Source organism: Moesziomyces antarcticus (assembly GCF_000747765.1).
Source record: "Moesziomyces antarcticus DNA, scaffold: scaffold_v10003, strain JCM 10317, whole genome shotgun sequence".
NCBI classification, from domain to species: domain Eukaryota; kingdom Fungi; phylum Basidiomycota; class Ustilaginomycetes; order Ustilaginales; family Ustilaginaceae; genus Moesziomyces; species Moesziomyces antarcticus.
The window spans coordinates 947,827-975,516 of record NW_014639007.1 but is presented as its reverse complement, the minus strand read 5'-3'; the positions used below and the strand labels follow the sequence as shown (position 1 = coordinate 975,516).

At 60.4% G+C, this 27,690-nt stretch overlaps 15 protein-coding genes and 1 non-coding gene across 16 annotated transcripts; 8 read left to right on the top strand and 8 right to left on the bottom strand.

The window, feature by feature from the left end:
• Positions 1 to 319: 319 nt before the first annotated feature.
• On the bottom strand, positions 320 to 1,234 carry PAN0_003c1844 (glycoside hydrolase/deacetylase; the record flags this gene model as incomplete). Its single annotated transcript, XM_014802801.1, has 1 exon — positions 320 to 1,234. One exon carries the CDS (start codon positions 1,232 to 1,234, stop codon positions 320 to 322), a length of 915 nt encoding a protein of 304 aa, XP_014658287.1.
• Positions 1,235 to 1,892: 658 nt separating this feature from the next.
• Positions 1,893 to 3,300, top strand: PAN0_003d1843 (uncharacterized protein; the record flags this gene model as incomplete). The annotated part of the gene is made up of 5 exons (XM_014802800.1): positions 1,893 to 2,207; positions 2,428 to 2,580; positions 2,668 to 2,716; positions 2,773 to 2,891; positions 3,208 to 3,300. 5 exons carry the CDS (start codon positions 1,893 to 1,895, stop codon positions 3,298 to 3,300), a joined length of 729 nt encoding a protein of 242 aa, XP_014658286.1.
• A 74-nt stretch (positions 3,301 to 3,374) lies between these two features.
• On the bottom strand, positions 3,375 to 4,697 carry PAN0_003c1842 (homocysteine S-methyltransferase; the record flags this gene model as incomplete). Its single annotated transcript, XM_014802799.1, has 1 exon — positions 3,375 to 4,697. The coding sequence occupies one exon, from the start codon at positions 4,695 to 4,697 to the stop codon at positions 3,375 to 3,377; it is 1,323 nt and encodes a 440-aa protein (XP_014658285.1).
• Positions 4,698 to 4,749: 52 nt separating this feature from the next.
• Positions 4,750 to 7,158, top strand: PAN0_003d1841 (uncharacterized protein; the record flags this gene model as incomplete). The annotated part of the gene is made up of 1 exon (XM_014802798.1): positions 4,750 to 7,158. One exon carries the CDS (start codon positions 4,750 to 4,752, stop codon positions 7,156 to 7,158), a length of 2,409 nt encoding a protein of 802 aa, XP_014658284.1.
• A 764-nt stretch (positions 7,159 to 7,922) lies between these two features.
• On the top strand, positions 7,923 to 8,942 carry PAN0_003d1840 (uncharacterized protein; the record flags this gene model as incomplete). Its single annotated transcript, XM_014802797.1, has 1 exon — positions 7,923 to 8,942. One exon carries the CDS (start codon positions 7,923 to 7,925, stop codon positions 8,940 to 8,942), a length of 1,020 nt encoding a protein of 339 aa, XP_014658283.1.
• A 246-nt stretch (positions 8,943 to 9,188) lies between these two features.
• PAN0_003c1839 (glutathione peroxidase) lies at positions 9,189 to 9,958 on the bottom strand (the record flags this gene model as incomplete). The annotated part of the gene is made up of 2 exons (XM_014802796.1): positions 9,189 to 9,422; positions 9,512 to 9,958. 2 exons carry the CDS (start codon positions 9,956 to 9,958, stop codon positions 9,189 to 9,191), a joined length of 681 nt encoding a protein of 226 aa, XP_014658282.1.
• An 890-nt stretch (positions 9,959 to 10,848) lies between these two features.
• Positions 10,849 to 11,770, top strand: PAN0_003d1838 (uncharacterized protein; the record flags this gene model as incomplete). The annotated part of the gene is made up of 3 exons (XM_014802795.1): positions 10,849 to 10,926; positions 11,026 to 11,286; positions 11,357 to 11,770. 3 exons carry the CDS (start codon positions 10,849 to 10,851, stop codon positions 11,768 to 11,770), a joined length of 753 nt encoding a protein of 250 aa, XP_014658281.1.
• Positions 11,771 to 11,869: 99 nt separating this feature from the next.
• Positions 11,870 to 12,629, bottom strand: PAN0_003c1837 (mitochondrial protein; the record flags this gene model as incomplete). Its single annotated transcript, XM_014802794.1, has 2 exons — positions 11,870 to 12,512; positions 12,592 to 12,629. The coding sequence occupies 2 exons, from the start codon at positions 12,627 to 12,629 to the stop codon at positions 11,870 to 11,872; spliced, it is 681 nt and encodes a 226-aa protein (XP_014658280.1).
• Positions 12,630 to 13,033: 404 nt separating this feature from the next.
• Positions 13,034 to 13,575, top strand: PAN0_003d1836 (NAD-P-binding protein; the record flags this gene model as incomplete). Its single annotated transcript, XM_014802793.1, has 2 exons — positions 13,034 to 13,360; positions 13,441 to 13,575. The coding sequence occupies 2 exons, from the start codon at positions 13,034 to 13,036 to the stop codon at positions 13,573 to 13,575; spliced, it is 462 nt and encodes a 153-aa protein (XP_014658279.1).
• Positions 13,576 to 13,619: 44 nt separating this feature from the next.
• On the bottom strand, positions 13,620 to 16,917 carry PAN0_003c1835 (galactose mutarotase-like protein; the record flags this gene model as incomplete). Its single annotated transcript, XM_014802792.1, has 4 exons — positions 13,620 to 15,337; positions 15,418 to 15,743; positions 15,842 to 15,872; positions 15,945 to 16,917. 4 exons carry the CDS (start codon positions 16,915 to 16,917, stop codon positions 13,620 to 13,622), a joined length of 3,048 nt encoding a protein of 1,015 aa, XP_014658278.1.
• A 270-nt stretch (positions 16,918 to 17,187) lies between these two features.
• PAN0_003d1834 (glycoside hydrolase family 92 protein) lies at positions 17,188 to 19,857 on the top strand (the record flags this gene model as incomplete). The annotated part of the gene is made up of 1 exon (XM_014802791.1): positions 17,188 to 19,857. The coding sequence occupies one exon, from the start codon at positions 17,188 to 17,190 to the stop codon at positions 19,855 to 19,857; it is 2,670 nt and encodes an 889-aa protein (XP_014658277.1).
• An 838-nt stretch (positions 19,858 to 20,695) lies between these two features.
• On the top strand, positions 20,696 to 21,997 carry PAN0_003d1833 (NAD-P-binding protein; the record flags this gene model as incomplete). Its single annotated transcript, XM_014802790.1, has 1 exon — positions 20,696 to 21,997. The coding sequence occupies one exon, from the start codon at positions 20,696 to 20,698 to the stop codon at positions 21,995 to 21,997; it is 1,302 nt and encodes a 433-aa protein (XP_014658276.1).
• A 126-nt stretch (positions 21,998 to 22,123) lies between these two features.
• PAN0_003c1832 (nuclease domain containing protein) lies at positions 22,124 to 23,236 on the bottom strand (the record flags this gene model as incomplete). The annotated part of the gene is made up of 2 exons (XM_014802789.1): positions 22,124 to 22,208; positions 22,275 to 23,236. 2 exons carry the CDS (start codon positions 23,234 to 23,236, stop codon positions 22,124 to 22,126), a joined length of 1,047 nt encoding a protein of 348 aa, XP_014658275.1.
• A 417-nt stretch (positions 23,237 to 23,653) lies between these two features.
• Positions 23,654 to 25,900, bottom strand: PAN0_003c1831 (uncharacterized protein; the record flags this gene model as incomplete). Its single annotated transcript, XM_014802788.1, has 4 exons — positions 23,654 to 24,641; positions 25,370 to 25,435; positions 25,531 to 25,629; positions 25,845 to 25,900. The coding sequence occupies 4 exons, from the start codon at positions 25,898 to 25,900 to the stop codon at positions 23,654 to 23,656; spliced, it is 1,209 nt and encodes a 402-aa protein (XP_014658274.1).
• Positions 24,980 to 25,092, bottom strand: PAN0_t003c0003. Its single transcript has 2 exons — positions 25,056 to 25,092; positions 24,980 to 25,015 (listed from the first exon to the last, which is right to left on the bottom strand). It is a non-coding gene; the product is annotated as a tRNA-Met (tRNA).
• A 703-nt stretch (positions 25,901 to 26,603) lies between the features above and the next one.
• PAN0_003d1830 (uncharacterized protein) lies at positions 26,604 to 27,656 on the top strand (the record flags this gene model as incomplete). The annotated part of the gene is made up of 1 exon (XM_014802787.1): positions 26,604 to 27,656. One exon carries the CDS (start codon positions 26,604 to 26,606, stop codon positions 27,654 to 27,656), a length of 1,053 nt encoding a protein of 350 aa, XP_014658273.1.
• Positions 27,657 to 27,690: the final 34 nt, after the last annotated feature.

Sequence of the window (27,690 nt, the reverse complement as noted above, 5' to 3'; positions counted from 1 at the left end):
TACGCACAGCGCCAGTTCCAGTGGTCGTCCCCAACAAGACAGGCCTGCGAACTGTACTCTTCCCGAAGACTGCAACAGGCAGCGCGCAGATGTACGTCTCAATCACAAGTGGAAGGCGTCATTTGAAAAGCGTCTTTACGTCGTCTATGGTGCAGCATGAGGAAATGACGTGAAAGATATGAAGAAAGCGAAGAGGCGAGCAATGCGAAGCTCAAGCCGAGAGGACAAGAAGGCAAAAAGCGACCCGGCCCGTCTTGACGGAAAGCCAGGGGCCCGGACGCCGGAACGAAAGGGGAGCGGGAGAGCCAGTCGGGACGACTTAGTTGGCGGCCCCGGGCTGGGGCTTGCCGTTGCACGTCCACGAGCTGTCCCGAGTGCCGTAACGTCCGACCACCTTGTAAGGGTTGAAGCCGAGCGTGCTGGCGACGGTCTGGCTGCCCTTGTAGCCGTTCTGACGCACGATGTTGACAGCCTGAGGGATCACGGTGTCGACCGTGCCGGCAACCGTCTCATGGTTCAGGACGATCGCATGCTTGGGAGCCTTAAGGTTCCTATACAGGTTGAGACCGGCTTCGACACCATCTCCATTCGCATCGCCAGTGTCCATGTTCCAGCCCACCACCACTAGGCCCCATCGGTCGTTGAGGTACTTGACCTGGTCGGGTCGGATGTTACCATATGGTGCGCGGAAGCAAGCCGGCACGACACCGAGAATCTTCCACAGCGCGTCCTCGACGAGCTGGACCTGTTGGTCGAGCTGGGCGTTGTTGAGCTTGCTGATGTCCGGGTGGCCCCAAGTGTGCGAGCAGATCTGGTGGCCTCGCTCGTAGGTGTAACGAAGGTTCTGCACCTGGGCGTCTTCATAGATGCAGCGGAAGTTGTTACCGTTGACGAAGAACGTGCCCTTCTGGCCACCGGCGTTGCCGAGCGTGTCGACGACCTTGCGCTCCCACTGGTACGGTCCGTCGTCGAACGTAATGGAGAGGCAGCTCTTGGTGGTGCATCGAGTCTGAATGCCCGAGATCTGAGCTCCTCGCTTGGCCAGCGACGACGAGGGTCCCACGTCGCGCTCGTAGATCGTGTAGTCTTCCGCAGGCAGGGCGGCAAGCTCGCGTCGCACATTTTCCGAAATGTGGTTGGGGATCGTGCTCATGACAGTAGGCGAGGCACTGGCGGGGGCCATAAGGCCGGCGCCCAGGGCGGCGCCGACCGCGAGGATGGAGGAGAAACGCATGGCGGAGATCGTAATCGGGGCGTTATACGAAGGGAGGAGTCGAGGATGGAGGCGACGATGAAGGGGTAGGAAGGGATGGGGCTAGCAAGACGTCCGCTGGGCGATGGCAGGCCACTTATATCTGAGATTGTTGCTAGGGACAGGGGAGCAGCTTCGGTGGGGGGAGGGGGGGCAAATCTCAGCCAAGGGATGCGGGCATCGGAACGCCCACAGGATCCCGCCATCGCAGGGCGGCGACCCAGGTGGCTTGAGGCAGCGGGATCTCGCATGACAACCAATCGGATGGGATGAGTAGGTGGGGTCAAGGGGGGCTCGAGCACGAGGTCGGGTGGGCGTGTTCTAAACAAATGAGCCGGGGAGTGGGAGTGCGTGCTCGGATGAGATGAGAAGCGGAAGTGCGACGTCTTTCGGGTGCTGGGCACGGATCTTGGCGTACCTGCAAGCACAAGCGAGGCCCAGAAAGCAGGACCGGCGGGACGAGTGTCGTATATTCTACAGAAGAAGCATTGCTGGGTATGTACCGCGCAGTCCTTTTCCTTTCACATATTTGAACAATGGGCGTGCAAAGAGTCCAGTCCCCTCGTGCGGCGCTTTAGTGGGGCCTCGCTTGAAGCCCACCTCACAATGGTGGGAATCAAGAGCCGGTGTGACCGCCACAATGGAGCTTTCCCACAACATGCGTATCATACCGTATCTTCTGCGGTCGACCCCACGCCTCGGCGGCCAGCCGCTTTCGCGGTCGATCCCACGCCTCGAGGGCGAGTCGCCTCTGCAGATTGTTGCCACAGTCACTGGTAACGAGACTTGCGCGCCCACCAACCTTCCCTTCAGGTGGGAGTGGACTGGGACCTGCGGAAAGCGGAAGGCGAAAAGCGGAAAGGGCCACCCGGAATCCCGGAGCTTCGATCCCGCTGATGGCAAGCACGTCACGGCAGGGCTCAGGAAGAGAGCAGCTCAGGAGGACGAAGTTGAGGTCAGGGGCGCCTGCCAAGGAGCGGTGCCAAGATTCGCGGTGCTTGGGCTCCGATGTTGGGCGGCGCTTTGTCTCTCTTTTTTGGCGTCGGAAGGCGGTGCGAGCGGGTCAAATCGTCATACAACGAGCTTGGCTTTCATTGTTTCGCACCACGGCTGTGAGTCTGGGAGCAATCGAGGTTTCGATGATTGCCTGCTGCAGCGCAACCACAATGAGGCAGGGCGGTGCGCAGTGGGAAGCGCGACAGCGGGAGCGGGACTTGCAGATCTGTCGCGGAGTTGAAATTGACGCGTCGCACGCCTCTGCGCCTCAGCCCCTCGTCTCGCCCTTCCAGGGCCGAAAGATTCCTGGACCCGAACTCTGCCATCGACGAGTCAGCTCAACTCGCTGTTTACTGTATCGCGGTTGTAGCCGCCCCGTCGAGACCTCGAGAACTCGACTGCTGATGCTGGGTTGACAGCGATCTACGGGTATGGCGACCCTGAAAAAGAAAAACGATGCAGGGACGGGTATGGAAGGTGCGTTTTTATGCAACGTGTGATTGCATGTGTTTGCGGTGCTGCAGATCGACGAGAAGCGTGTGTCGAGGGCAGGGAGTCAAAGGGGTGCGACACGGCAGGGCTGCAAGGTGTCGACGGTCCCTGGGCAGCGGCATCCGCACTCGCACTGGCGCTCTTCAGCGACGTAAGATGACCGGCAGCACGACCGAGCATGCCGGGAGCGTTCCGCCATCCCCTCGCCGTGTTTCACGCCACGCGCGCGCCCGCCTCAAACAACACTACTGCGCGTGTTTGCTGGAGAAACAGCCTTTTTTGCGGGTTGGATCTACGACGCGCCTAAGCGAGCGACGCAAGGGTCCGCCGACTCCGCACCGCAGCCTCGTTTCCTCGCGTCTCCCGTGCCGCAAGCCGCCCTCGAGGGAGCTCGTCATATTCGTGACACTCCGACCGTCGGTCTGTCAACCGGGCTACGTCGTATTCCCCTTCAACATCTCCATTAGCCGGAACCTGGGTCCTCGGGCCTCATTCCTTCTCAACAGCAGCTTCCCCGCATTGCAGCTTCCACCACTCTCTCTCACCGGCAGTCGGCCTGAAAGTCAATCGGACATCGGGCATGATCCGAACACAAGATCTAGAGCGGGGCAGCCGATGGAATTGCCGTGATGCTTCAGAGCGATCTGCACTGGCAGAGCGCCCGGATCTCGTCGGTTCCGCTCTTGCAGCAGCCGCCGACAAAGACGCCGCTCCACACGTCCGGGAAGCTTGCATCGCCGCCCGAGGTGATGCGCTTGGCGAGCTTCATCAGGTTGGCAGCCCACGACGCGGCCGAATTGTCGCCTCCGTACGGCCCTGCAGTGGAGGGCGTGAGCCAGACTTTTCGTACTGGGTCGTAGACCAGTCCACCGTCGGGGTACAGGAACAGCAGCGGCTTCTGCATGCCCAAGGAGCTCCTCTTGCGCTCCAGATCGCATCCGCCTTCGCTCGCCGGACGGTTGAGCGTCGCGAGCGATGCTGACATGCGCTCCACCAGCCTTGGAAGCAGGTATGGCTTGGTGCAATTGATGCCGATGCCCGAGATCGGCCACTGAGACGCTTGACCCTGTACGACAGTGTCGCTGACAATCTGCACGAGCCAGTCCATCTCCTCCTGCACCGCGCCGTCTTGGTCCGCAGCATCCTCGTCGTCGTCTTCATCCATATCAACGTCACCGTCCGTCTCGTCATTGTTGCTTCCGGTGTTCAGAGGCGGCCAGGGCAGGCGGCGATCGTCCGGGAAGGCTAAACTGATATAGACGGGCTTCTTCTCGAGCGCGATGCCTCGTTGGGCGTGGCTCTTGACGACGTTTTCGAGCGCGATGCGGAAGGCGAGTGCCTCGTCTGCTCGTGGCACCGTCTCCACCGCCAGTACACCAACATCCTTCCAGCTAGGCTGCGCCACGAATGCCTCGATCCTTCGCTGGTGGAATGCTGCCATTTCTTCGATCAACGGTTGTTGCTCGCGCTGCGGATCCGATTCCGCGAGGAACGTGCGTCGGTAGTCGCCAGTATATTCCGCGCCGTTGCTCAGCATGGCACCGTAGGGCCCAAGGCTGAGACTGATCAAGGGACGGACAGAATGGCTGCCGCTGTTGTAAGTGTTGACGGCTTCGCACGCCAGATCGACTGCTTTTGACATGATGCGCGATGCCGACTCCTTGTCGTACTGGGCGCGCTCAAACGATTCCAGCGACGCCTGATAAGTCGAAGTGCCGATGATTCCCGCTCCCGCCTGCAGGTAGTGGAGATGCGCATCGTAGATTCCCTTTTGACCCTTGCCGTCGCTCACGTCTTCCTCTTTCTCGTCGAGCAGACGTGCGCTCCAAAGCGGTCCTTTGGAGAGGTCAAAGTTGAGTCCATCTTCGAGATAGGTGGCCAGTCCTCCGTCGAGGATGCCGATGCGCGAAGAGTCGAGCAGCGTTTCGAGAGCGCTTTGATCAATCGGCGCAGTCATGTCGAGTTGACTGGATGGTGAGGTGAATGCGATGGTGAAGAAGAAGGAGAGGATGATGTCGTTCGGGAGAACTTCCCATCCGCGAGCCTCTGCTTCTCACTCGAAGACCGAGATTTTTCCAGCTCGTTATTGGCCGACAATTTCTCCGCCGTCTGCTGCTCTCCGGCTAGCTATCTTATCGGAATCTCTCTCGTTGCTCAAGCGAAGCCGCGATCTCACATCCCTCAGGTTCTGCAAAACGGCATTGGAGGTGCCGCTTTTTGCGCACGGTCGAGGGTCTTCCGAAGAGTCGGGATTTAGAGCTTTGGCCGTGGCTCTTGCCGACGGCAAGTTGAGCTGCATGCCCTGGGGTCCGCTCACCACTCCCCCTCCCTGTTCGCCACAGATAGCCAAGGCCGCACAGCGATTGGACGGTCCGCCAGTCAGGCACGAGGGTCCCCACACATTCTCGCTTCTGGAAAAGAGCGTGGCCACCGCCTCGAACCTTCGCTTCCCACCTCCATCCTCCAAAGCCGCAGAGGTCAAACGACGGGGCCTACCAGCACAGCGAGCTCGGACAGCCAACATGCTTGTGCCGCTCATTGTGTCGTCGGTGGCTGCTGGCCTGCTCTCCGTCACTTCGTACTTCCCCTACAAGAACCACCTCAAGCTCCACGGCGACGCACTCGATTCCAGCAGTCTCGGCTCGGACAACTACCGGCTCAACCTCGAGCATTGTCAGCCAATTTCAACAAGACTGCCCAACGAGCCCGCAGGTCCGGTCGAGCCGTCGTTCTGCGAAGACATCGTGCTTGATCGTCGCACCGGCGTGGCCTACCTGAGTTGCGACCCGACTCGACTCACGTGGGATGCGCGCGCGGGCATCTACGAGGACGGAAGCGATCGCCTGGCCTCGGAGCAAGGGACACCAGGTATCTGGGCTTGGGATACGAACAGGCGCAATCTCCCGCGCAAGCTTTTCATCTCTTCTCCACCGCCAGAGTATCCCATTCAGGCCCCGGCTGATCTCCAGTCCACCTTCCATCCGCTCGGCATTGCTGTCACCCCTTCGCACCCGTACTTCGCCGAGGAGGCCGACGAGGGCGAGGAGCCCAGGCCGGAGCCACCGGCCAACCTCGTGCTTGTGGCCAACAAGCCGTACGCCGACCGTCCGGGCGTGGTGGATATTTTTGTACACGACCTCGACAAGGTCGGTGGCAAGGACCACACGACGCTGCGATGGATCAAGCGTGTGCAAGGAGACGAACTGAGCGGAATGCAGCTCGATTGGGACACGCACTTCAACGTCGACCCCTTTCGCATCACCGTGTTCGAGGAGCAGTACTCGCAGCGTATGGATCGCCACTACCCTGAACCGACGTATGTCAAAGACGATCCGGAGAATCTGGCTGGCTTCCAAGACGAGGATCCTGCCAGCATCGCATCCAAGCACATCCGCATTCCGAGCTTCTTCATCACCTCGCTGCCCGACCGTAGTGCCCAGCCCGCCTCCGCTGCGGCTGGAGAGCGCTCATCCGTCTTTTCGGCAATGTGGCAGCCCATCGCATCGACGCTGTTCTCGCAATTCTCGCTCGCGGCCGACACAGTGTCGCGCAAGATCTTCCTGCACCACTCGTCGATCAACAAGACGCTCACCGTGCGCATGGACGGTGGCGATCCCGATCTCTGGCAAGGCTTCCCGCCGCTCATCCAGGCGTGGGACGGTGGCGGAAAGAAGACGGGCTCCAACTCTTCAGCGACGGCGCTCTTCGTGCCCTCGCTCACCTCGGATGCGGCTAGGGTGCAGGAGTGGGAGCAGCACTGGGTGCGCGGCGTCGCCGGCGGCATCCGCGAACACCGCGTTCATCTCACCGAGACCACCGCCGAGGGCAAGGTGAACAATATCCTTCAGCTGTTCAAGACCTACACGCCATCGTTTGTCAACTTTTTCTCCATGGATCACGAGACGCCCGTGCGCGCGCTCGTCGTCGACCCGCACGGTCGAACCTGGACGGCGGGCAACCCGAACACGCGCTCGGTCGAGAGGTGGATCGCGGCGCAGCGCAACGAACGACGCCGTCGACTCGGGCTGCCTCTTGCTGCTGGCGCGAGCCAGTCGCTGTCGAGCTCCGACCGCCCGCCCCGACCCGCAGCGAGGATCGACCAGACCACATGGGTCTTCCGCCACTTTGGCAGCGTGGTCGCGCATCCGTGGCAGACGGACAAGCTCGCGCTCAAGAAGCAAAAGGGCGTCTGGCTCCGCAAGGAGTTCCACACCTTCAACGTGTTCAAGAGCCCTGCCGAGACCAAGGCCGAGATCGAGGCGCGCTCCGAAGACGAGCTTGTCAAGCGCGGCTTTCTCCCCACCGTCCCCACCGGACTGGCCATCGACATTCACAAGAAGATGCTCTACGTAACGGGCGCCTACGAGGAGCGCGCCATTGCCATGTGCGCCCTCCCCGCCGACTGGGTCGAGGCTTGATCGCCGTTCTACACCGCTCAGATAGAGACTCGTTTTGACAATGTGAAAAAGTCAATAATATTTGGGTCTGTAAAATCGGGTGCAAAAAAGCCTCGGATGGCGGCAGCGCGAATGTTGTGTGAAGATCCTCGTCGTTTGGAGCAGGAACGCGAGCTGCTGGATGCCGGCGAATTTTAGAGCTCCGCGTGGGATTCTCTCAGGCACAAGACAGGGGCGTGTTGAACAGCCTTCCTCTCCGCAGTTGCTGTCAAGGATTGGACGTAAGACGGTGTTGGGCCATTCTCTAGCAGAGTCCGCAGTGCGCGCGTGCGATGACCTTTCCGTTTCAGGCAGGTCCAAATCCCAGTTCATGCTGATGTGCAGCTCGCTTGCACTCGTCAACAGCTTTCCGCTCCACGCTCAGGGCAGCGTAGCCGCTAGCCGTCATACGTGCAGCCGTGAGCGGCAGCATCCTGCATGGATGCGAGACTATCCAACGCAAGCCGCGACTGGAAGCCAGCGTCTGAGCGGCCTCATCGCTGCTTCCATGCGGTGGTGCCGGCAAAACCTTGTCCCTAGTCACCGTGCTGCCAAAGATCTACCCGGCTGCTAATGAACCTTGCTGCCACCTGAACCAGCTTGCCTCTTCCCCACCAGCTCCCTTGTCACTCTCTTACACACATTCCTTTGAACCACGGTCGTTTTCGTATCCTACTCGTATTCTCCAGAGCAATACCGCTACACTCTCTCTCGCCATCGAACGTCAGCAGCCTTTTCCGACAGCCATGCCGAGCTTCACATTGTCGCCTTCCAAGCCGGCCAAGTTCAGCGATGCCAATGGCAAGTACACGCGCATCGAGAGCGGCAAGATCCCGTCGCGCGGGCGATCGCTCGGTGCCTCTCGCCGCGGCAAGTACAGTCTTGCTGTGGCTGCAGCCGCTGCGTCGCAGGCATCGTACGCTGCCGGAGTCGGGAGCTCGGGCGACGACGATGAGCTGCATGCCGCCAGTGTGGTCGAACCAGCTTCGACCAGGCGCAGAGCACGAGGGAAGAAGGGTAAGACGCTTGACGAGGTGGCTGCTACTGCGGGCCGAAGGAGTGTCGCCATGATCATGGACGATACGACTGCGCCGCCATCGACAACGCCTGGTGTACAGGATGACACGTCGGGCACGCCCAGCAGCGCGTCGCTGTTCGTATCGCATGTGCAGGGCATCATTGCGCTGATTGGCGTGATTGTTCTGCTCATCCTCGTGCGCTTTGCCAAGATCTCGGTGGACAATGCCACGTACGTACGCGGCGTGCTCAACATGCTTACCGGTCTCGCAGCCACCGCATCCGCACACAAGCTCTCCATGACCGTAGCCGTCTCGTCTCTCGCCTCGATCCGCAGCGTCGATTCCGGCAAGTCCAAGCCTCCATCCACAGCAGTCACGGTCGCAGCCATGGGCCTCAACCCGTCTCAGGCATTCAACCTGATCTTTGGCAGCGACCAGTTCTTCCAGATCGTGAGCTTCATCGAGGCCATCTGCTCGGCCATTGCATCGTACATGGCAGGATCGTCAATCGTAACGAGCACCACCGAGTTTACCAAGAACGGCACGGCGCTGCTCGAGCTCGACATTAGCCAGGCTGCCACGCTGTGGGGCATCTGCGGTCTGTGGATCGTCGCACTCGCCCTGCACGCCACCACGGCATTTGCAAACAAGACTACCATCCAGACCGTCCAGGTGGCGAGCCAGGAGAGCATGCGCGAGATCGTCGCCGTCATGCACACCGAGAGCGTCTACTCGGGCAAACAGTAGCTGCTTGCCTTTTGCCGTCAGATTCCTGCTTCCTCCTGCCTCCCTGTCCCACTATAACAATCATGTCGTCTTGTATCGAGCTTGCAATACCTAGAACTCCATCTCTACCAAATTTGCCGAGGGCTGCTGGACTGTGTCGGTGCGGTGTCATACGAGATGTCGCTGGATTAGCAAGTCTGGGTTGGGATTGCGTGAGGTATCAAACAAAACTGTGATGAGTGCGAGGTGGATGCGCGGAAGCTGCGATTACTGGGCCAGCAGCTTCTCGATGGTGGGAGCGATGGCGGATGGCTTGGTGTTGGAGCCGTAGCGCTCGATGACCTTGCCGTTCTTGTCCACGAGGAACTTGGTGAAGTTCCACTTGATCATCTCGGTGCCGAGGATGCCCGACTTTTCCTTCTTGAGGAACTGGAACACCTCGTTGGTGTTGCTGCCGTTGACGTCCGACTTGGCCATCATGGGGAAGGTGACGCCGTAGTTCTGTGTGTGTGTGCATGGTACAACGTGAAGCAATGTCAGAAAGGGCCTCGTCTGCCAAGAGGCATGGTCGTCGTGGCATGTATACTTACGCGCTGGCAGAACTCGCCGATCTTGTCATCGTTCTCGGGGTCCTGGCCGGCAAACTGGTTGCAGGGGAAGCCGAGGATCTGGAGGCCCTGGTCGGCGTACTTCTTGTTGAGCTCCTCGAGCTCTGCGAACTGGGGCGTGTAGCCGCACTTGGAGGCGGTGTTGACGACGAGCACGACCTTGCCCTTGAGCTGGTCGAAGTTGTAGTCGTCCTGACTGGGCTTCTTAGCCTTGAGCTCGTAGAACGAAACCATGTTTGCGGTGGATGTGAGCGTGAATGCTGCGAGAGAGGGAAGGGTGATGGATGTGGGATGGTAGAAAGATCGAGCCGTGCCGAGCTGCGCAGGTAAAGGTGCAAGGCGGAAGGTGGCCACTGCGGGACCAAAGCGGGTGAGGAGGAGCGTAGCGGCTGGCTCGGAATTGACGAGGCTGAGGCCGCTGCTGCGCATTAACTTACGCGAGAGCCGAAGGGGCATATTTCGGGCAACGCTTTCGAACAATTGCCAACACGTCGACAGCAAAGAGGGCGGACGGCTCACGGTACACCGGTCGGAAGTTTCGTATGGAAGCCGTTCGAAAACCAAGCAAAAAGCACACGAGCTGGATACCTTTCCGTGTGACACACCGACGCTGGCCACGAGAACCCTGGTGAGCGGAGATACAGTAGCTGGGCAGCAGGTGCATGCGTACTGTAGATCTGCTGCCAGTGCATTTCTGGGGAGCAACGCCTATGACGGAGTGATTTTCAATGTGCACCCAACGCAGATCGACAAAATCTCAGCTGATTTCACGATGTGGAGCAGGCATCGAGGCTCAGGCGCTGGCACGCCGCACAGCGAAGGCGAAGGGCTCATGCACGCCTCCTGCACCTTCCGGCGACTCAGATTCCGAAACCCGCGGCAACCCAGGCCAGGCCCACTCTCACACGATTCCCTCACGCGCGTCGCATCGGCAACGAGATCTCAACTCGATTTGCCTGGCATCGGGAGATAGCGATCTCGAATGTCGAGTTGGCGCTGGCCGCAAATATAACTTGCGCAGCTGCCTCAATTCCGGCTCGAATCTGAGCCGTGAAAACGGACTGGACCGACCCAGCCCAGCCGCTCGGGCCCGTCTTGTCGAGAACCCCGCACTTTGGCAGCTGCATGACACACAAGTCTCTCTCCAGCCGAAAGCGCAACCTTTTTTTGGGCAGCTCGCAAAGCTGAGGTCTCCGCCCGAGCCCCAGCCGAACCGGAAGGCGGCGGTGGTCACCTTGCCAACTCCATCCGGTGGCATCCGCTTGCTTGCCGCTCCACTACCATCACCACCTTGTCCTCTTCGCGACTGATCACACAGGATGGCCTCCGCTGCTGCTTCCGACGATGTTGCTGCCAAGGCAGACGGCATCATCTCGCACATGAACAATGACCACAAGGTGAGCGCTTGCTCCCACCCCTGTGCTGAGCTTGGGTTCACACCGCTGACGCCTGCATCCATCTCCCCTCGCTGCTCTTCGCTGATTTTTGACGGGTAGGATTCCCTGGCATATCTCGCGACGCACTACGGCGATCTTCTGAAGCCTCTCACGCCGAACCAGGTGCTGATGACCGCCATCGACAAGAAGCATCTCGAAATCGTCTACACCACCCAGAAGGGTGCTGCTCCGGGCAAGGGCAAGCCGGGCAACCGCACGGTCAGCATCCCCTTCTACCCACACATCGCCAGCTACTCCGAGGTCCGTCAGCGTCTCGTCGACCTCTCGGCCATCTCGGAACGGGTAATCACCACCCGCAAGGTACGTTCTTCCTTTGACCCCACCACTTGATAGAAACGCACGCTGAATGCTTTTCCATCGCATCGTACAGCCGGACATCGTGTACCGCGCACCAAAGCTCGCACTGAATGGTCTGGCCCTCATCGTGGTGGCGTACCTCGCCCTGCGCTCCGATACGCTCGCTTCGCACGGTATCGTCCAGTCGCTCGTGCCCGAGTCGAGGCTGGCACAGTGGAACAACCTGCGCAACAACACGCTCGGCGGACCCGCAAAGATGGACAAGTTCATCGCGGGTATCGTACGCACCCACGTGCTCGAGGGCGCCCTGATGGCCCTCGTGTGCTACTGGAAGGGCGCCAGCCGCCTCGTCACCCTCCGTTGGGCCCTCACCACCACCGCTCTCGGCATCCCCGCCTGGATCGCTTTCTTCACCCTCAACAACCACAAGCGCGCTCTGAAGCGAGCCGTCATCCTCAAAGACGGCAGCAACAAGAAGAACAACTAATCCCCCCCCCCCTCTCCCGCCTTCAGAACACACATGCCAGCCAAACTTAATGGAAAATTTGCAGCCGTTTTTTGATTGAGACATTGGCATTGCGGTGATCTAAAGCTTGAACTCGTAGCCGCCGACGCGGTTGGCCACGTCGATCTTGAGCTGCTCCAGCAGGTTGCCCGACTGGTCCTCGAGGCCGCAGTACATGGTGTCGCCGTGCTTGACCTCGCCCACGCCCTGCGGCGTGCCGGTGAGCAAGAGATCGCCCTCCTCGAGCGTCATGATGCTCGACACGTGCTCGATCAGCTCGGGGATGCCAAAGATCATGTCGCGCGTCGGACCGTTCTGCCTGAGCTCGTCGTTCACCTTGAGCCACAGCTTGAGCTGGCTCGGATCGCGCACGCGCGACTTGTCGATGAAGCCCGAAGTGGGCGTGAAGGTGTCGAAGCCCTTGGCCGACGACCACGGCAGTCCCTTGGACTTGACCTTGTCCTGCAGGTTGCGCGCCGTCATGTCGATCGACAGCGTGTAGCCCGCAACGTGCTGCATCGCCTCGGCCGCACTCACGTCGCGCACGCGTGCAGAGCCAATCACCACGCCCAGCTCCACCTCGTAGTGCGCAACAATGCCCTTGGGGATCTCGACCGTGCCGTTGTTGGCGATGTACGACGTGGTGGGCTTGAGGAAGAAAAACGGCTCGGTAGGCACGGCGTTGTTGAGCTCCTTGGCGTGTGCGGCATAGTTGCGGCCGATCCTGTCACACGACGCAAATGAGGAATGTTCATCAGCATGCAGAACACCCACCACGGCGTCCGTGTCGCGTGCCTACTTACGCTACGATCTTTTTGCCACGGGTAAGGAAGGAGGCCATCTTGTCTAGCGTTAGCGAGTCTTTCGAGAGAGCGTGGATGTGGTGGTTGGAGGGGAAGGGTGGAGAAGAGTGCTGCGCTTCGTGACTCTTGGAGAGGAGGCGCAGATAGAGTTGTGACTTTGAGAGGGAGAGAGAGTCACAGGGACCTTTGGAAAGCCGACAAATCCACCGGTGCCACTCCGCGATTTGGCCTTCTTCCGAGCTTCTTTGCGGTGTTGCGCTCCATGTCCGTGCCCCGCCGCGACCAATCGGGGCCCCGATGCGCTCTCGTCGCACGCACGCGCCAGCCCAAATGGTGTCAGCGCTCGAAATGGATTGCCGAGAATGGTGCCTGCTTGGTCTGCACTGCGACTTCTTGCTCCTTCACTCCCACTACCATCTGCAATTGAGGAGACAAGCACAAGATGGCCAACACACACGTCCAGTCCGCGCTCAACCGCTTCTTCGATGCATCCAAGTTCGCCGTTGTGGGCGCGAGCAAGGATGCCACCAAGTTTGGCAACAAGGTGCTCAAGTGGTACCAGGCGCACGAGCTCGATGTGACGCCCATCCACCCGAAGGAGGCCGAGATCGAGGGCCTTGCGTCGCAACCTGACGTGGCGCGCTTCCTCGACGCCGCAGGTACGTCGGCGGACAAGATCGCCATCTCGGTCGTCACGCCGCCTAAGATCAGCCTCGCCGTCGTCCAGAACGGTCTGCAGGACCAGGGCGTCTCCACGTTCTGGCTCCAGGTAAGTCCTCATCGTCTCTCCCTCTCGATGCATCCAACAAAGCTGATCAGGCTTTTCTTCGTTCGTGATCGACACAACAGCCAGGTGCAGAGGACGCCGAGCTGGTCAAGTGGGTGCAAGCGCAACCGGCGTCGATCCAGGAGCGTGTCATCTACGGCGGGCCGTGCATCCTGGTCTCTGGCCGTCAGCTCGCAGCCGACAAGGGCAAGCTCTAATCACACTCAGTCTGAGAATGCAGACACATCACTGTTATTGGATTCTACATGGCGTTGCCGTTCTCGTCGACGGTGGAGAAGGTGTAAGTGGACTTCCAGTGGTACGGACGGTCGGGGCCGTAGATCTGGTTTCGTCCCCACTCGGGCTGGTTGATGGCATCGATATAGTCCTCCATCTCGAGGACGACGCATTCAGAGTTATCGTAGATCACCTCTCCGATGTTCTCGCCCACCTTGCCGCCGTGCACCTGCTTGCGCGGGATGCTGCCCTTGGTGGGGCTATTGACACCGGGGCACGTGTACACCTGCACGGCCGCCTGGTTCGTAGCCACCGAGAGCTTGATGCCGGACTTGGGGCTGTACATCTCCACCACGGGTTTGGCTGTGTTGTATCCGGGCGGGTCGGACATGATGAAGCACGAGTCCCAGCCCTTGCACTCGTATCCGCACACGCCGAGCGTGTCGTTGAAGTTCTTGGTGAACGCAGTAGGCTCGCGGAAGTCGTACGGCGTATCCTGCACAGGCGGCAGCGGGCCGGTGGGGATGAGGATCGTGTCGGTCTCGACGTACTTGTCCGCATACGGCATGTGTAGCACATGATCCAGGATCGACGCCGACTCGTTGAACGCCGCCAGGTTCCAGTAGACGTGCGACGAGAGCAGGATAGGCGTCTGCTTGTTCGCCGTCGCATTCAGCTCAATGTGCCACGTCGCATTCTCTCCGAGCGTGTAGCGCGTGAGCGTCTTGACCTGGCCCGGGAAGCCCTGGAATCCATCGGGATCAACATGCTCAAGCACCACCTCGTTGGAGCTGAGACTCTTGATCGTATACGCGCTGCGGTCGTAGCCGATCTTGCCGCCGTGAAGCGAGTCGAGGTTGTTCTCGTTCTTGGGAATGTTGTACGTCTCGCCGTTGAGCTCAAAGGTACCGTTCTTGATGCGGTTGGCGTACCTGCCGACGATGGGCCCAAAGTTGGGGTGGATGGGATCGGTGGCCCAGTTGGTGGTATTGTCGTAGCCGAGCACCACGTCTCGCCAGCCACCCCAACGGTCCTTGACCCAGAGTTCCGTGACGCCCGAGCCGTACGGCTGGAAGGTGGCGCGGATCGAATCGTCCGGAGCGCGCAGCTCAATGTGGTTGTTCGGATACACAGGAGGCAGGGCGTCTGGACACTGGGTGCCCGGCACTGTCGACGCTGCGCCGAGGACAAGTTGGTCGCTTTCAGACTGCGAGCTGTACAGGCAGGCGTAGCTGCCGATGGTGCCGTTGTTGACAAAGCCAGGAGTCTGCTGTGGAGCCGCGGCGGAGGAGGATGTGGTGGCGCCACTTGCTGAAGCTGCGTTGTTGGCGGGCTCGGTGCAGTCGACCGCTGCTGCCCTTGCAGGCATGGGGCTGGCAAGTGCTGCGCTCGAAGCTAGCAGCTGAAGCGCCAGTGGAAGCAGGGCAGCCTTGAACGTCATCCTGGCTATACTGACGAGCGATCGCGAGATGGATGTCGCAAAGCAACGAGTGGGGCAGTGAGGCTGGATGGCCAAGTGGAGGGAAGCAGGAGCGACGGGCCGTTGCTGCAGGAATATGCGGGGGAGAACAATGCGGAGTTTGGGGAGGGCCAACAAGGCGCCGCTGTCATCGGAGTCTTTATACATCCACCCGGCGCCTGCAAGACCAAGGATGGCCGCAACGGCCGCCGGATGCGCGGCCGTGCACGATGCGTTCGAGGCTGGAGCACGCGTGGATGGAAGGCTCTGTGCCGATGCAGCCGCTGTGTGATCAGCTGGGGCGCCATCGTGCATGTTTTGTGGGGCTCCATCCAGGCTGCATGGGGATTGCCGGTGCCAAAACGCTGATCACACAGAGCTTGAGCGCATCGGTGCGAGATTACCGAAACAGGGTCTGCCGAAATACGCTGGTCCAGTCGACGGTGCTGCGCAACGGCGTCAGGGGCTGCTTTGCCTTGTGGGTCAATGGAGGAAAGCGACATGGTGGAAGCAATACGCGAGTCGGCCGCCGATGCGAGCTCGGCTAGCTCGGTGGTCTCATCAAAAGCTGATGAGCATGAGTGTATGGTGGGGACCAATGCGGGGTCGGCAGGCACTTCAGCACCATCAGACTCGGCATTGGCCGGTCTTTCTGTGAGAGCAATGGTGCCGTTCTCGGTGATCTCCTTTCTACCCCAGACCGCCTTCGGAAATCTCACAGGATCGCCGGATGAATGCCACCGCTCAGCAATACTGCGGCTCGGCGTGGATGGGTGATCCTTCTGCACCGATGTCTTCTAGCCTCGTCCGTCTCAGGCACTCGGTTGGTGTCAGGCGCACACTAGTCCAACCACATGGTCTAAGCAGTGTTGGTCTAATGTGAAGGTCAACTGGAAGACAGGCGTGCAGCTCTTCTACGAGCGTATTGCTTTGAGCTGGCCGCAATGCCGCACAGGAACCAGCTTAGGCCGAGCAGCAGCTCCATGGCCGAGAGCAGCATGAGGGCGTGCTGTACCGCCTCGTGTTTGCTGCGCCTCGACGCCTTGGTGGCGAGCTTGAGCACCGCCTGCGACAGTGCGCCGCCCGAGAGCAGACCGACGATGCTGAGCAGCTTGAAGCGGTTGGCCTTCTCGAGTCGCAGATTGTGCAGATGCAGATCCGACGACACGGCCGTCAGCGTGGCTGTGAACACTACCGTGTTGGAAAAGGGCGTGGCGAGGCTGGTCGAGTACGTCGACTGGCACCCCATGCTCGCTGCGAGGATGGAATGCACCAGCCATCCCAATGGACCCTGCAGCTGCAGCGTCGAATGGTGCGCACCAAACATGACCAGCCCAAACGTCATGACGGATCGGTACAGCGAAAAGGCGACCAGCGCCATGCGCTTCGAACGCTCGCTGCTGAAGCGCTTGAGGATCAGCGCGGTGACCTGACAGCCCAGCATAAAGCCGCCGATCGCACTCAGATTGTACATGAGCTTGGTGCGAACGCGATCCTGATCGCTGCTGGCGTTGGACGACGAGGGTAGCCAAAAGTCGAATGCATTGATCACCATCTGCACCATGTTGCCCGTCATAAAGCCCACCCACGTCCCCGTCAGCGAGAACGTCGAGGCGTCCGCCAGTCCCGTGATGACGCACTGCAGCAGAAGAGGCACCACGTACGAAGTGGGCAGCGCATCGCTCGAGTCAAAGTGCGGTAATGGCGTCCAGGCGTGTTCCTTGAAAATGCTCGTCCATCTTGTCCACTGCGATGGCTCTGCTCCTCCTACTCCATTTTCGTTCGGGGTGGATAAGAGAGGTGAGCGTTCGTCAGCTTCGGCATGCCTTACGCCGTTGGTTGCAGCCGTTGTGGCTGTCGGCATGGTCGTCTATCTAAGCCTGCTCTACACGTTTCTCTGCACCATGCGACCAAGGTAGTACGGTATCGGAGTCACAAAAGAAGGAGAACTTTTCATGACGAACGCCAAAAGAATAGGATCTGGCGGCTTTGCAAAGTGGAGGAGAACACCGTGCTTTGGACCCTGAAATCCGCCGAAGAGGCACGGACCGCAACCTCCACAACCTCTGCACCCTCCTTCCAGCTTGACACCATCTGCATCCAATCGTAAGCACACACGGCGGCACTGAGCACGATGCGCGTCCTCACCAGGGCGAGTGCTCCCGCGCTACGGTTTCTCGCTCTAGGCGCTGCCGTGTCGGCCACCTTGGCATCCGTTCGGGCGCACCAAACACCCTTCGCAGCGGACGACAGCATCACGGCCACCACATCCTCGGCGCACGACTTTGTCCCTCCACCATGCTATCCTTTCTGCGATGCAACAGTCGACTCGGTGTCAAAAGTCGAGGGGGCACGGTACAGAAACCGCCTGGACACCCTGCAATGGGTCGATCCGCGCATCGGCACCAACGGTCCCGACCCGTCAGAATACGGCGGCATGGTGCCCTCGGTCGCACTGCCCTTTGCCGGCGTTCGAACCGTGCCTATGACGCGCGAGAATCTCGTCTCGGGCTGCGCGTACCACGACAACGACACGGCCAACATCGGCTTCCTCGCCAGCCGACAACCCGCCATCTGGATGGGCGATTACGGCTTCGCCACCCTCTTCGCCGGCAATGGCGAGGTCAAACTCGGCAAGCACGAACGCGGCCATTCGTACAAACGGTCGCAGGAATTCGTGTCGCCGTTCAAGTATGCCGTTACCATGTCCAATTCGTCGCTGGCGGAGAATGGCATCTTTGCAGAGATGTCAGGCAAGAGTCGGGCCGCCATGGTGCAGTACACCTACCCTGCAGCACTAAACAGCGGCCCTGCAGGAACTCACACCGACCATGACAGCATCTCGGCAACTCTCAGCGTCAACGACTCGGAGTGGGGTCCCTACATCGGCATCCAAGCCTCGCGCGAGCAGTGGCGCGGGGCTGTTCGGATCGACGTGCACAAAGGCGAGGTGTCGGGCTACAACACCGAGAGGATGGACTACCGCCTCGGCCCACACGAAGCACCGGACTTCCGCGGCTACTTTGTGTATCGCTTCGAACACCAACGCAGCGGCGCTTCGTCCGACGAATGGATCCGCGGCTTTCCAGCTGACGGTGCAGGGACCGCGCACTCCAACTCTACGGGCATCACTCTGCATCCTGGCGAGCGAGCGCGCTGGCACGAGCTCGGCGTCTACGCCTATGTTCGCTTCCCCACCGACACCACCAAGATCCGCGTGCGCGTCGGCCTCAGCCTCATCTCCGAGGAGCAGGCTCGATACAACCTGGACGTCGAGATGCCGGACGCCACGGCGCTCGAAGACGTCGTGGACGAGCTCATCGACGCGTGGAAGAGCAAGACAGACCGCATCAAGGTGCAGGGCGGTACAGAGGAGCAGAAGCGCATTCTCTACACGGGCATCTTTCATGCGTCCCAGTACCCCGCAGAACACGCAGAACCCATCCCTGACACGCACAAGCCGACGAACCGTAGCGAAGCGACTCCGCTGCTTCGGTTCGGGCACGAGCACGAGCACAGCTACCACTACTATTCTGGCTATACAGACAGCGTGCACCGTGTCGATGCTGGCGCGCAGCGCTACCAGTCGTGGTCCATCTGGGACATCTACCGTGCGCAGTGGAATCTGCTCATCCTGTTCGAGCCCGAGCGCGTCGTCGACTTGGTGCGGTCGCTGCTCGACATCTACCGCCAGTCGGGCTTCCTGCCAATGTGGTCGACGCTTGCAGAGACCAACATTATGATCGCCACACATGCAGACTCGCTGCTCGCAGAAGCCGTGGTCAAGGGCGTACGTGGCTTCGACCTGGACGAAGCGTGGCAGGCGGTCTACAAGGACGCCACCGTACCTCCCGAGCGAGAAGACGAACTGCGCTACGAAGACCGCGAGGAGTATACGCCGCTCGAGGTACGCGCTGGGTTGAGCTTTTACAATCACTCGGGTTACGTGCCTTTGGATGGATGGTCCGAGTCGACGAGTCGTACGCTCGATTACGCTTACGACGACCATGCCATCGCAGTCCTCGCCGAAGTACTCGGAAAGCAATCCGATGCGAGCTTCTTTCACAATCGCAGCCGCAACTACCGCCATGTCTTTGACCACGAACAGGGGCTCATGGCAGCGCGTCTGAAGAACGGCACGTTCCTCGTGCAGCCGCTGCCGGATCCGCGCGGTCGGCAGGACGGCTTTACCGAGGGTAACAGCTTCGACTACTCGTTCGACGTCGTCCAGGACGTGCCAGGGCTTGCGGAGCTCGTTGGTGGTCGCACCAAGCTGACTGCGTTGCTGGACCGGCACTTTGGCGAGGGCCACAACGATCAATCCAACGAGCCTTCGCATCACATTCCTTACCTCTACTCGCTGCTGGGCGAGGCGCATAAAACGCAGCGGCTCGTGCGCGAAATCTCGCACGAGGCATTTAGCGATCAGCCGGATGGGTATGCGGGCAACGAAGACTGCGGTCAGCAGAGCGCGTGGTACATCTGGAGCGCCATGGGCCTCTACCCCGTCAATCCTGTGTCGGGAGAGTACGTCGTGTCTTCACCGTTCTTCGAGCACATGGAGATCGACATTCCGCCTCGCGTGGCGAATGATGCAGGAAACGGCACCAAGCTGCGCATCCATGCGGTGGGATCCGACGATGACCACGTCTACGTTGCCAACCTCACCGTCAACGGCCGCGCAGTCGCAAAGCCCAAGCTCAACTGGGACGATATCCTCGCTGGTGGAGAATGGACCTTCGGCCTGCAAAGCTCGCCGCAGGAATGGGGCAATGATCCGGAGTCGCCGCCATTGCGTGCATGAATGTCAGATACCGCCCTTCCAAACCCATCTGGAACATAGCTTGCCATACCCAATCAAAGAAGGCTGTTCTTTGCCTCAGGAAATCCTTGTACATATTGTATATCAGCTCATCGACTGACATCTGCGGCCATAGAACCTTGAAAGCACCGCATCCCGTCCGATCTGCGAAGTTAAGCAAGGTATCGCCTAGTCAGTACTGCGGTGGGGGACCACGCGGGAATCCTAGGTGCTGCAGTTGTTTTTCTTTCTTTTTGCCGTTGTTCCCCCCTTCGTATCCGCACTTGCAAGCACGTTTGCCATGTCTTCCCGGGCACCTGGTCGGCACTGACGATGGTCTGTCCAGTGAGTAAAGCTGAGCGGATCCTCGAGCAAAGACGATGACTCGTTCAGCGGCGATTGGCGACGGCCTCTCGATATAGCGAGCTGGGGCTGCGATCAGCGTGGGCAAATTCTGAACTTCGGAAGACGGACGGAAGAGCTGGGCGTGGGGTGCAGAGTTTGTCCGTGGCGCTGGTATTGCATTGCCGCGAAGTCGGTCGTTTCGGCAAACGACGCCGACCAACCAACCGGAAGCCCTCAACGACATGCTCAGCCTCGAGGCTCCCCACGGAGCCAAGGCAACCCGAACGCCGAGTTGAAAGAAGTGGGCAGTAACAGATGCTGAGTGCGCAGCATCAATGGACGAGGTTGGAAGGAGAATTTCAGCATCGCATGTGGAGCAGCGCACAAGCTGAGCACCGATCGGTCTGTGCGTTGCCGTCGACGAACATACAAAAGCTAAATTTCTTCCAACCTTCCACCGCACCACCACCCATCACCCACTCTGCCGCTCGCGATCATGTCTTCCACCACCGCAACTACTCCGATCCCCGTGTGTGTCGTGGGCTTCGGCAACTCGGCACGCACGTTCCACCTGCCGTTCGTCCAGGCGCTTCCGCAGCTCTTCACGCTGCACTCGATCCAGCAGCGTCCGCGCACCGCTGCCAACTCGTCGTCCCCCGATGCCGCCAAGCTCTTCCCGGGCGTGACCATCATCCCGGACTTCGACTCGGTGCTCACCACGCTGCCCAAGAACGGCCTGATCATCGTGACCACCACCAACGACACCCACTTCCCCTTTGCCAAGCGCGCGCTCGAGGCGGGCTTCAACGTGCTCGTCGAAAAGCCCGTGGCGACCAACGAGAAGGACGTGCAGACGCTCATCGACCTGCAGAACAAGACGGGCAAGCTGTGTGCCGTGTACCAGAACCGACGCTTCGACGGCGACTTCCTCACCATCCAGAGCTTGCTTTCCGACAAGGGTACCGAGCCGTCGGCGCTGGGAGTGCCCACGTACTTCGAGTCGCGCTTCGACCGTTTCCGCCCCTACGCCAAGGGAGGCTGGAGGGAGGAGGTCGACCCGGACACGCAGGGCGGTGGCATGCTGTGGGACCTCGGCTCGCACCTGATCGACCAGGCGCTCTTCCTTTTTGGCCCGCCCGAGAGCGTCACGGGCTTCGTGCGCAACCAGCGTAACCAGGGCCCTGCGGCGGTGGATGACGACTGGCTGGCCATCCTCAACTACCCCTCGACTGCTCCGCTGCCGCCTTCGTCGCCTGCGTCCGGCTCCAAGATCGGCGGGCTCCGCGTGAGCCTGGGCGCGACGTGTCTGTCGTCGCACGTGGATGCGGAGCAGCCGCGATTCCGCGTCGAGGGCACGCGTGGCGCATACGAGAAGCGCGGCACAGATCCTCAGGAGAACCAGCTCAAGGCGGGCTGGACGCCTTCGAGCCACCCCGACGAGTTTGGCGTCTACTCGGAGCAGGACCCGGACACCGTGCGTCTCGGCCGCCTCACCACCATGGTGAGGTCGGACGAGGATCTGTCGCTGCCCGCACCCGGTTCGGGCGGCGCGGCACCCAAGCAGCCCACGCTGTCCGTCGCCACGATCCCCACGCTTCCCGGCAGATACATCGACCTGTTCGCCTACATTGCTGCTACGATCAACGCCGCGCAGCACGCCGAGGCGCAGGGTGCTAGCGTGGCCGAGGCGGTCAGCAGCGTCTCGCTCGTGGGCGTTGAGCGCACTCTGAATGCCGTCAAGCTCATTCGCCTTATCCGCCAGAGCAGCATCGAGGGCAAGACGCTCCACTGGGCCTAGACATAGCGAATCGTCAGAAGCAGTTTTCATGATTAGGCTGAAAAACAAGGCCGAGGGGTATCATTCGAGCGCATCGAGGCTCGGTGTCGAGGTCGTAAAGTCGTGGCTGAATCGTAGGAGGCGGGGCTAGGTTTCGCCCTTGATGCGCTTCTTGTAGTCTTCGGGGCTCTCAAACTTCTTGCCCAGGCTCCACATGCCGGTCTTTTGGCGTCTGTGACAAAGTGCATCAAAGTCAGCGATCTAGCTCATCGACAAGGTGGGCGCAACGACGACATACTTTGCTTTGGTTTCTGCGCGTTCTAGCGCGGTGAGGCCGGTGGTTGACTTGCGCCAGAAGCGTGCCCACCACGTGGCCTGGCCGTAGTCGGCTCCTGCAGAGCGGTACACCGTAGCCAGTCCCTGCTTGACCATGGCGAGCGAGACGTTGGTCTTGCCCAGCACGTACGGTGGCTCCCATACATACGGCGTCGCGACGAGCCGCTTGTACTGGTCGATATGCGATGGGTAGAGCCAGACGACCTTTGTCGAAACGTCGTTGCTGGGGTGAGCGGGTGCTGATGAGCTTGCGGAGCTAAAGAACGACTTTTTGGGTGCGGTGAGGTTGTCGGGCGACGACGGTGACTGCACCATGGACGTGAGGAAGTCCTTAGCCTCTTTCGAGTAGGGTTGGGCGGGTTTGCCGAAGTGAGCGCTTTCAGGAGCATCGACACCGGCGATACGCACGGAAATGGTCTCGCGCACGAGACGAGTGCGCGTGCCTGGCTTGGCGTTCTTGCTGCGCACGCGTGGCGGCCAGGGGTTCAGCCAGTCGCGCAGAAAGGGTGGGCCTGGGGTGTGGTGGAATCGGAAGCCGTCGGCATCGCCGACTGTTACGACGCGGCCGACGAGTACTTTGCGGTACTTGAGCACGGCGGGAGTGACGTATTCGGCGGTTGGGATGCGGCGAAAGTAGCGCCACCACAGCAAGGCAGCCAGTGAGGTGGTCGAGATACCAGCAACCGCTGCTCCGACCGGGTTCGAAAGCACCGTGCCCAGCACTCCGGTCGACTGCTCCACCACGGACAGCACAGTGATTCTGCGCTCGCTTCCTGGAGGTTTTGAGTCTTCGGGGGCGGTGTACTCTGCTGGTCTAGGTCGATCTATCGACGTTTCGGGCTCGTGCCTGCGATTTGGCGTGGGTGTGATGGGTGGAGCCGTCGAGCTGCTCGACGCGCCCGACATCGGCCAGAACGAGAGCATCTCTGGCGTTTAGCTGCAGCGACCTTGCTGTGCGGTCGTCGGAAGAGAGCCGATAGGGTCAAGAGGGTGGGAAGAGGAGTGGTGGTGTGACGGGTGGGCCGATCGATACGAGCCCGGCTGATGAGCATCATGGCACACCGCCCCTCGAAAGCTCGGCAACGATGTGGAGTTTGCCGCCTCAAAATAACACTCGGCCCCCCAAAAATCTCAGCCGGTGTTACTTCGCCCCAAATTCCAAACACGCGCCCAGCGCCCGCTCAGAGACCAACACACGCACTTCGTTCGAGCAAAGACGATGTTGCTGTCGACGCTTCAGACGACAGAGCCCGCTCAGCGCGTTGAGGTGTGCGGTCCTCTCATATGGTTCCCGCTTTTGTATATTGAAGACAGAGCTGCACATCATCAGGGGAAACACATCTAGTCCAGCTTGCGGCCGCGGTTCTTCGCCGGCCCGTGAGTGCTGACGGTGAAGGGCTCGTATGAAGGTGCGACGCTGGACGAAGCGGGATGCAGGCCGAGCTTCTCTCCATCGCGTTTCTTCTGCTCGGCCAAGGCCTTGTCTCCATTCCAATAGTAGACCACCTGCGCCGCGATCACCGCATTGAACAGCGTGGCCAGTCCAAATCCGTACAGCAGCAGCTTGTCGTCGGTCTCGGTCATGGTCGTGAATACGCGCGCGATGGTGCCGAGCAGTTGAGCAAACACGACGATGCTGCTGAGCTGGCCGCGGCTCTTATCCTTGTACAGCTCCGCCATCTGGGGCACCTTGGATGCGAGCGAGATCGGGATCGTGCACGCCTGCAGGAACGTCAGCGTCGACGACGAGATGACGCTGGGCGTGGCGAGGGCCAGAGAGCCAATCGCCATCAGTACTGCAGCCACGGTGATCTTGGTCGAGTGTGCAGACGGGTCGACCCGACCGGTGCGTGCGTCGGCAGTGTAGGCGATGACGAGCAGCGTGATCACCATGTTCTGCAGCGTCAGGCTCAGATTTTCGCCGTACGTCGAGAAGGGCAGACGCGAGCGCACCGCATAGGCGAGCGAGATCGTATAGGCCATCACCTCGAGCGTATACATGGACAGCGAGATGCCGCGTGCGCTGCGTCCGTTGACAATGTTGAGGATCTGCGGCACCTTCATGATGCTACCAAACACCACGATGCCCAGGCCGAGCGCCTTGGAGATGGCATACTTGACGCAGTGGCTCGAGCTCAGGTCGACATTGTAGACGAGCGTCGTGTAGCACTCTTGGCCGATGAGTGCGATGGCAGGCTTCTGGATGAAGACCGGCAGGTTGTGCGTGACTGACTGGATGGCCGACTGCATCTTGGCCGAGACGAGAGGTGCACACGGAGTATGTGCCGAAAAGCGAGCGAGCCTTCCGGGGTCAGAGCTTGCAGGCGGTCTAGCAAGCAGCAGCGGTGGATGTCACCGAGGTGGTAGTGGGTGGTGGCTTCGGAAGCAGGATGGAAGAAGCGAGTCACGATGCGGACAAGACTCAGCAAGCCACCTCACCGGACGTGCCTGCAGCTAGCCGCAGCTGGATGGCCCATGCGGAAAGAAAAGGCCTTCTCCGGACCTCGGCACTCTCACCGACGTCTCACCTGCCAGGATCGGAAAAGCATCAATCAGCCAGCCACATGCTCACCGCGCGGTTCTCCTCCACCTTGCTCATCGGCCAGATTCCTCTCCAAAATTCGGTGAGACAGCACGAAAAGCCAGAGAGAAGAAGTGCAAAAAAAGTAGCTTCTGTCGGTTTCGATCCGACGACCTTTGGGTGTCACCACTCAGGGAGTGGAAAGGCAGATGTCATACAACGTATGAGCCCAACGCGCTACCTACTGCGCTAAGAAGCTGCTCATGTTTTATCGCGGACGCATTGTAATTATGAACAGTCAACGTGACACCTCGGCCAGAAAAGAGGATCCAGCTTCTCACCCTTGCCGTGCAGTCAGCTTCCGCACACTTGGCCACTCGCGCGTCGCCAACAGTCACCCAATCCCTCCTCTTAAGGCACATCCATGGCGTTCTCGCCAGCAAGTAGTCACTTGACTCAGCAACGGCTCACTTGGACTTGCGATCGTCACCATGAGGAGCGAGTGCGAGCGGGCTTGTGGCGCCCTGCTTTCGCACGGAATGTTGACGTTGGCTTGCGAAGAAAAGTCACCGAGTTCGAGGCCTAGCCATGGCGGCATCGAGCTGGTAGAAGACCGTGAAACCAGCGGCATTACTCTCGCTCAGCCCGAGAAGCCGGAAGAGCCTGAAGGTCTACTCATCCGCTAGCCATGGCTTACCTGGCGACGAGATTGTTCGATGACCAGATGGACGGGTCAGCTGACCACCACATGATCACGAACGTGTTGTCGCGGACGAGGCGGAATCTTGTAGGTTGGCTAGACAGGCACAGACAAGCAGCGAGCACGCAGGTATGGAGTGCGGATGGCGGAGTGGGAGAGTGACGTCTAGCCAGTAGGCGACGGAAGACCTTGGTGCTGATCAATCGGATCAACTGGCAAGCCAAGTCTCTCGCAACCAGCCTCGAGGCGAGGCCGATCAATTCCCCCGGCATCGTCCTGCACATCGTCTTTCCACTCGGTCGGGAACTCACGAAGTCACAGCTGACAATGTGGCGCCTCGACCCACGTGGTCGCTCCTTCTCGGCATGTTGGAGCGGTAGAGCGGACAGCCACGCAACCGGCCCGGTGCTCGGCACTCCGCCAAACATCACATGTATCGACAGTAAATCTACGGTAGAGGCGTTCGCGATCGCAGTTGACTCAGCCCCAACGCGGCTCTTGCCAAGCCACCGGCGGTCTTCCAATAGCGGAGGTTTCAGGAGTTTCTTCCTGCTTAGCCAAGGACATTTGACCGTCTGCTCGGCTTCGCATCCAGCTTGTTCCTGGCGAGCCGATCCTCGCGAGATGAGCAAACTGCGAGCGCTGGATCGGTCAGAGCTTCGTCGTATTCATCACTGCCATGCTGTCCGTTTCTGCATTCTGGAAGACCCCGCCGAGCAGGAGCACACTCAGGACATCGAAGCCGCGACGAGAGCCTCGTCGACGTGCCGACGCTTTGAGGGTCTTCTCCTGTCTACTGTTGCTACAGCAGACCACCTGAGATCCTCAGGCGGATCCATACAGCCTTCGCCATGCTCGTTTGAAGGGATCGAAAGAGGATATAAGGCGACCCAATCCAGGTCGACCCAACATCCCTCGCACCATCCTCTCTCGCGCATCAGGTCCCACGTAGCGAAACTTCAAAATACTTCCCCTCACAACTCCTTCCATTTCACATTCGACTCGACTCCCACTTTTTGATCACTTCGAACCTTGAACCGCCAGCTCCGGCTACTCCGCCCTTCTTCGCAATGACTCGCATCTCTTCTGTCCTTCTGGTCGCCACGACCCTCGCCTTTATGGGCGTTGCCTCGCCTGGTGCTTCGGCTGCCAGCCTTCCGGTCCGCGATGTTGCGGCGCAGGAGTCCCCCCTTGGCCTTCCCGTTCTTGCCCGTGATGTCGAGCAGGGTGGCGGCGGCTACCACCACTGCGACGACGGCTGGTACTGGGACGATGACTACCACTACTGCCGCAGGCGCGGCCGCAACAGCGAGGAGAAGCGCGATGTCGCTCAGGATGGAGGCGACGACTCCCTCAAGCGAGACGTCGAGCAGGGTGGCGGCGGCTACCACCACTGCGACGACGGCTGGTACTGGGACGATAACTACCACTACTGCCGCAGGCGCGGCCGCAACAGCGAGGAGAAGCGCGATGTCGCTCAGGATGGAGGCGACGACTCCCTCAAGCGCGACGTCGAGCAGGGAGGTCGACGTCGCTGCAGTGACGGCTACGACTGGGACGACTACTACCACTCCTGCCGCAGGCGCGGCCGTGGTCGTGGCCGTGGTCGCGGTCGCGAATCCAAGCGCGATGTCGAGGAAGGCGACGAGGAGGTGAAGCGCGATGTCGCCGAGGTCGAAGCCACCGACGCTGTCGAGGACTACAGCAAGCGCGACACTCAGCAGTATGGCCCCGAATGGCCTTGGGGTGGCGGAGGTGGATGGTGCGGTTGGGGCTGGTACTGGGACCCCTACTTCCGCCGATGCCGCCCGCGCTGGTGGAACGGCGGCAACCGAGGCTTCAAGCGCGATCTCGACAACGTCGACCACCGAGGTCACGGCGGCGGCTCGGATGGCTGGGATGGACGCGGTCGTGGCTGGGACGGCGGACGTGGTCGTGGCTGGAACGACGGCTGGGGTAACGGTTGGGGTAACGGTTGGGGCAACGGCTGGGGTGATGGTTGGGGTGATGGCTGGGGCAACCGAGGCCACGGCCGTGGTCGAGGTGGATACAACCACCGCTGGAACGTCGACGAGTCTTCGATCGGTGAAGGCAAGGGCCTCGCTGATGCCAAGGCTGAGTAGGCGATCGCGCACTGGTCATTGCGTGCGCACGGCT